We start from the raw sequence: 6,000 nt of genomic DNA, 5'->3' as shown, positions 1-6,000 counted from the left end.
TTCTTTTCATTTTTATTATCTCTGGTGCCTATTTCCTGTCAAACTACTTAGCATTACCTGAGATGTATACATACACATATACATATACATATATATGTATATACATTACATATGTGTAGTGAAGAACTTAATCCTATCCAAAGAGAGGGCTGGCCTTTGCCCTTCTGAGGAGGTAATCTCTAAACCCTTGGAATGTTATGCCTGATAGGAGTGACTTTGTTTGTTTGGAGGCCTTGGACCAGCCAGACAGTAACAATACGATTTAGGGTGGAGGCTTTGAGTTATTCGTTCCATATAAGCTTGACCTTCCGAGGAGCTGGATACTGAGATCACTCTTATGAGCAGTCAACCATGCTTACCCTACTCCTACCATGATGAAGCCCCATTAAAGATGGGACACCAAGATTTGTTCCTTGTTGGCAGTACTCCATGTGTTTTGTCACACATTGATGCTAGGGAAGTACTGCTGTTCCTGACTCCACGGGGAGAGGAAAACAGAAGCTCCACACTTAGGCCTTTTTTCTGGATTCTGCTGTATGTGCTTCTTCTCTTGGCTGATTTTGATCCATATCCTTTCCTTGTAATATACCATAACTGTGAGTATACAACTTTCAAGGAGTTCTGTGAGTTCTTCTAGTGAATTATTAACATTGATAGTGGCTTAGGGAACACCCTGAACTTGCACGTGGTGTCAGAAGTGAGGGGAGTCTCGTGTGGACTGTGTGCTAACAGTCCGTTCACAGTATATATGTTTGTTTTGGTTTTGTTTACAGTTATAATCCTGTGTACCTAGAGCTAGTTTTAGCATGAAATAGGCATTCATTAAATATTATGATGAGTACATGAATGAGAGTAGCTGAATAGTATAAGAAATTAAGAGAAAATCTATTTATGAAATCCAATACTACAGAACTATGTTGAGAAAAAGCTTCCAAGTAATGCATAACCAAGCCTTTTTTTAAATTATATTCCAAGTAATACTGTGATATTCGCTGTCTTCAAAATGGTTGCCTCAGTCATAATTCTTGGAAGTCTTTGGGATTATGTAATATGTGTTTATATTTGGGGAAATCTTAGGGATTATGTGTTTTCAGTTTATAAAAGTCACCACCAGATGGTGATATTTTTATTAGGTAAATAGTTTTTGTTTTCAGATACATCAATTTGTAGAGAAAAGAGATAAACTATATGAAATAGAGCATTTATTAATAATAAGAACAATATAACAATGCAAAGGTAAGATATTTAAATATAGCACAAAATATCTATAAGGGTATGTCCTATACCAGAATGCATTTTTACAATTGTAATCACATTAAAGAGAAAGTAGACTTTATACCGGTGTAGCTGAACCATCCCCTCTCTTAACAGGGATTGGTAGAAGCTGTTCATGCTTAGGCATAGCCCCCTGTAGAGTTTTCTTGTAGATTCACTACTGTTGCCTTGAAGTTTGAACTGTTACAGGTTAGTAATGTGATGCCAAAGTCTGTGGCTTTGTGGTAAATAATCCTGGTATTGTATGAATACGTCTGAACTTTTAAGTGTATCCATTATACAGTTAATTCAACAACCAAGGACAGTTAAATGGGGATACAATATCCTAGGTTTTTTGTTTGTTTGTTTTTCAATTCCCCCAGAATAGGCCCAAGTCCAGTGAAAATAAAATGGAACACAGGAGAGAAAATGGGTATTACTGTCTTCCAATCCAATTCTTGTATTCTTTAAATCTTGTTTTTCATCATCTCCTCTCCACTCAAAGTGCTGTGCAGTTATAAAGGATTTCTCTTTATTATTTTGTTCAGTTTTATTATGATTCTGTTTCTAATTTTCTTGCTGCCAGAAATTATACTTTAAGCAGCAAAATCACTTTTCTCTTTTATAAAATTATACATCTAAATTTAATATATCAAAACCTGTCTTTTACAAAGCATTATTAGAATATTCAATTCAACTTTGGCTTTTATAACAGACATTTAATGCTGCTGATTTATAACATCAGATTGATCTGGCCATTTGTCGTTATGTTAAATTAACCCTCAAGTTTGGAGATAAAAAGTATTATCTTAAGTTAAATGTATTTGTAATGAGAATACATCTGAATTTGAATTTATATGTTATGCATTATTTGAGGCTTTCTTTACAAACATGACTAGTGGCATTACCTTTGCTTCCCAAGTTTAGATAATGATATATTGAGAAGTTAGGTGAAAGATAGGGAAAGTCCACTGAGATAATTATTTTGAAAATAACTTCTTGGTAGCAAAATAATCATCTGAAGATAAAACAGTCTGAAAGCCCATGTCAAGTAATTTAGAATTCTGATTCAATATAATGAAATAGAAACCAGAATAAATCGTTTAAAAAATAATTCACTCAGTTTGTAAATAATAACTAAGATATGTGAGTTGAGAGTGTACAAAGTTTAAAACGTAAAATGTCAACTCAATAACTTTGGAAATAAACATTTAGGTAATACATTTAATATATGTTTACAGAAAGATCAGAATAAAGCAATTTGAGGAAAAATCACTTTCTAATTTTTTTTTTTGAAATATACGTCACTAATATTCTGACAAGGTGATATCTGCATTTTTGCAATGTAACATATTTAAAATTAATCTTGATATGTGTACCTCACAATCACTTAATAAAGTATATTGAATTGTTTCTTTGCTTGAGATACACATATCTTTGGGAAGGAAATGAAAAAGCACCTAAACTTAGAATAATATGTGAACTAAAATTTTCCGTGCTTCAAGAGTGGCGAAGAAGGTCTGCCATATCTGCCACTTTAGAAACAGATACTTTTGTTTGGACTTAGAGGATTTTCCCTCTGCTCTGCCCAGAAGTTTTTTAGTCTACTTGGGTGCACCTCACAGAACTTAATCTTATGGTGTTTTTCCCTAGTTTCTGTTCAAATAAACAAAAGAATTCTAGAAATGATAAGTATACATCTACAAACTTTTCCAATATGTTTAAGAGCTACGTCTAACATACAACATATCTGTTTGAAGAGCAGTCAACATACTGAAAAGGTGAAAGGAAAACTCTCATATTTAAGAGAGAAAGAAAAAAAATTCAGTAAACAATTTGTATTTTATAGAAATGAAGGGAACAACTATTTACAGACTAGGGACATGCACGTTTCAAAGTTGGAAGCTAATTTGCCGTTTTATACAGGAGTATATTTCCTAGACATCAGTGTAAAGCTAAAGCAGTAACTGTAATAATAAGCTTGCTTTGCTAGCCACATTTAGGAAGCCTCTTCAACTCAGAGTTTTGCTACATTTCTTCCATTCCCCAAATATTTTTCCCCTTGCTGTAAAGGCCAACTTTATGTGTAGAAACACATGCATGAGAACAGTATATTCATTGAGCTTATACAATTTTCTGTTTACTCTGAGGTTGACAAACATAGGCGAAAACATTAGTAAACAAGACCAAGGTTTGATTTAGAGAAGGTTTTTAGAAATCAGATAAGAAACAGAATCTTATAATTGCCACAGTGTGCGCGATCTATAAGTAACACTTAAAAAGCACTCAAGTGTTTGCACTAGTTCCAGCTGTTTGCACTAAAAATAATTAACTATTAAGTCTGTAAAGCTTATGTAAACCAACAAATAAAACAGAAAATCAGGGCTTCCCTGGTGGCGCAGTGGTTGAGAGTCCGCCTGCCGATGCGGGGGACACGGGTTCGTGCCCCGGTCCGGGAAGATCCCACATGCCGCGGAGCGGCTGCGCCCGTGAGCCATGGCCGCTGGGCCTGCGCATCCGGAGCCTGTGCTCCGCAACAGGAGAGGCCACAACACTGAGAGGCCCGCGTACCACAAAGAAAAAAAAAAAAAAAGGAAATCAAATAGCCTCAGAACAAAGGTGTTAGTTTAGTAGTTTGAAGTTGCAGAGCCATTCTTGCCTTTATTAGGCCAAATGATCACTAGTTATCCTTGCTTTCTTCTTCTCTTCTCCTATAAGCTTTATTTAACAACTGGATTTCCTCCTGGTAGCCGTCCCTCTCTTGGCTCTGCCTTTTACTGTTCTGCCTGTGTGCTTCAACAGTGTCTGGAATGGAGATGTTGATATCACCATCAGGATTACTTGTGGGTAAAAAGAGAGAATATGAGGCTGTTTCCCCTAAATCACATGAAACAAATCTGTTTTCTTTCCGTGAGTAGCGTAGGGAAGGAGATCTGATCTGTGTGGAGGACTGGCTGATGTTGCTAATAATTGACACCGTGTCCAAGGCCTCTTCATTATCACAAATTTCAAGAACCTCCAAGTGTATTTTCACACTGGTGTCCGCAAATGTGGAGGGAGAATCTTCTGAGTTTGGTTCATGGCCAACACTTTTGGATCGATAGACTTCTATTTTCTTAGAGGCTGGGGTAATTTTTTGTCCTTCTGTGCTCACCTCATAGGTAGAAAGAGATAGGGTTTTCCCGGTTGGGGCTTGGAGAGACACGGTCCCCTGGAATGCACATAGGGGAATGGCCAGGGCACCACCGGAACGCTGGGGACAAAAACAAAATGGTTATTATTGAAACCTGGTGTCTGAGATTGGACCATTTAGTAATTCATTTTATTCATCAAAATGGTAAAGTTTCTCTATTTCAAACCCAATTCCATAGAAACCTTTTACAGATATGGGATTGAAATTTTGTCATCAAAGCTCTGTAGCTTAGTTTCTCCTAGGTCAAATACTACATCTAAATGAGGGCAGTCAGAAACCTATCTTTGATGATAAAGGGACATATTTCCACAGTTTAAGGTAAAATTTGTGTACTGTAGCCAGCAGGAGATGGGCAGAATACGGGCATAAAATCGAATGCATATTTATACTCTGGAATTGTTTTTATATTTTTGTAACATGTTCAGTTACATTAAAAAGCTTTCATAAAGGTTGAAAGAAATGCAGAATGTGTTATCAAAATGCACTTTTTTTTCCTGTTTAGTATGCCAGAGAGAGTGACACCTGTGAAACTATGGTTCAAATTAAATACAAAGAATATTTCGACTGTAGGTTTGAGCACACAGAAGAGGAACCAAATGTCACCAGAACTGTGTGGTACAGTGTGCTTACTTTTCCACAGAGAAATCACAGTCATTAAAGTAAACCCAGTAATAGAGAATGCCCTCACATCCCTGCAAAACTTTTGTATTATATTTAGAAGTATTAAAATTTTGTTTTTAAATTGTACTCACCACTGAGGACTGCTTAAGAAATGAAGACTAATTCTTATGATAGTCTGTACTTTATATTGTTGATTCATGCCTTCATACTTTCAGTTGATTCTTTTGGATTACATGTTAGTTTCAGAAAAGGACAGTAATATGCCAACCTTAGAGCAGTGGTACTAAAAGCTAGATCCCCAGACCAGCATTATCTGCATCACCTGGTAACGTATGAGAAATGCGATTTTTGAGTCCTACCCCAGGCCTACCGAATTAGAAACGCTAGGGGTGGAGTTCAGCAGCCTGTATTTTAACAAGCCCTCTAGGTGATTCTGTTGCGTGGTGAGATTCAAGATGCATTGCTGTAACTAAAGAAATGCTGTAGCCCAGAAACAGAAGGTGAGGGGAGGGGTGGTTAACAGACACTTCTTATACGTGTGCCCACCATCTGTAAAGCCTGGAATCACTCACTGGATTGGCTTAAATGTGTCTTTCCACCAGGGGAATGGGCGTGAGGGCTCTTAATGTTTTGCCAATTTAGGATGATCACCCTTCCCAGTTTGCCTGTGACCGTCCCAGCACTGAAATTCCTGCATCCCAGGAAGCCTCTCAGTCCCAGGGAAACCAGGACAGTTGGTCACCCTATTTTCCATGGGCATTTTGTATCTGGACCTAAGAGTAGCTAGAGAAAGCCTAGGACCAGGGTCCCACATTAAAGAACAGTTTGTATTCTCATCTACTTAGGGAAATTTTTTTTTTTTTTTTTTTTTTTGTGGTACATGGGCCTCTCACCATTGCGGCCTCACCTGTTGCGGAGCACAGGCTCCGGAC

General features: G+C 37.2%; 1 protein-coding gene across 1 annotated transcript in view; it reads right to left on the bottom strand.

Annotated features, from left to right (window-relative positions):
* Positions 1 to 3,856: 3,856 nt before the first annotated feature.
* GPR149 (G protein-coupled receptor 149) overlaps positions 3,857 to 6,000 on the bottom strand; it is a gene marked incomplete at its 5' end in the record, with an annotated part of 70,305 nt that continues 68,161 nt past the window's right edge. The window contains one exon of the mRNA XM_082654866.1: positions 3,857 to 4,507. Coding sequence (XP_082510992.1) covers positions 3,935 to 4,507 — 573 coding nt within the window. The 3' untranslated portion in view covers positions 3,857 to 3,934. The remainder of the gene's footprint in view (positions 4,508 to 6,000) is intronic.

The sequence above is a fragment of the Grampus griseus genome (assembly GCF_964374135.1).
Source record: "Grampus griseus genome assembly, chromosome: 5".
In the NCBI taxonomy this organism is placed as follows: Eukaryota; Metazoa; Chordata; class Mammalia; order Artiodactyla; family Delphinidae; genus Grampus; species Grampus griseus.
Note: the sequence above shows the minus strand (reverse complement) of the source record. Positions and strands in the feature narration are given on the sequence as shown.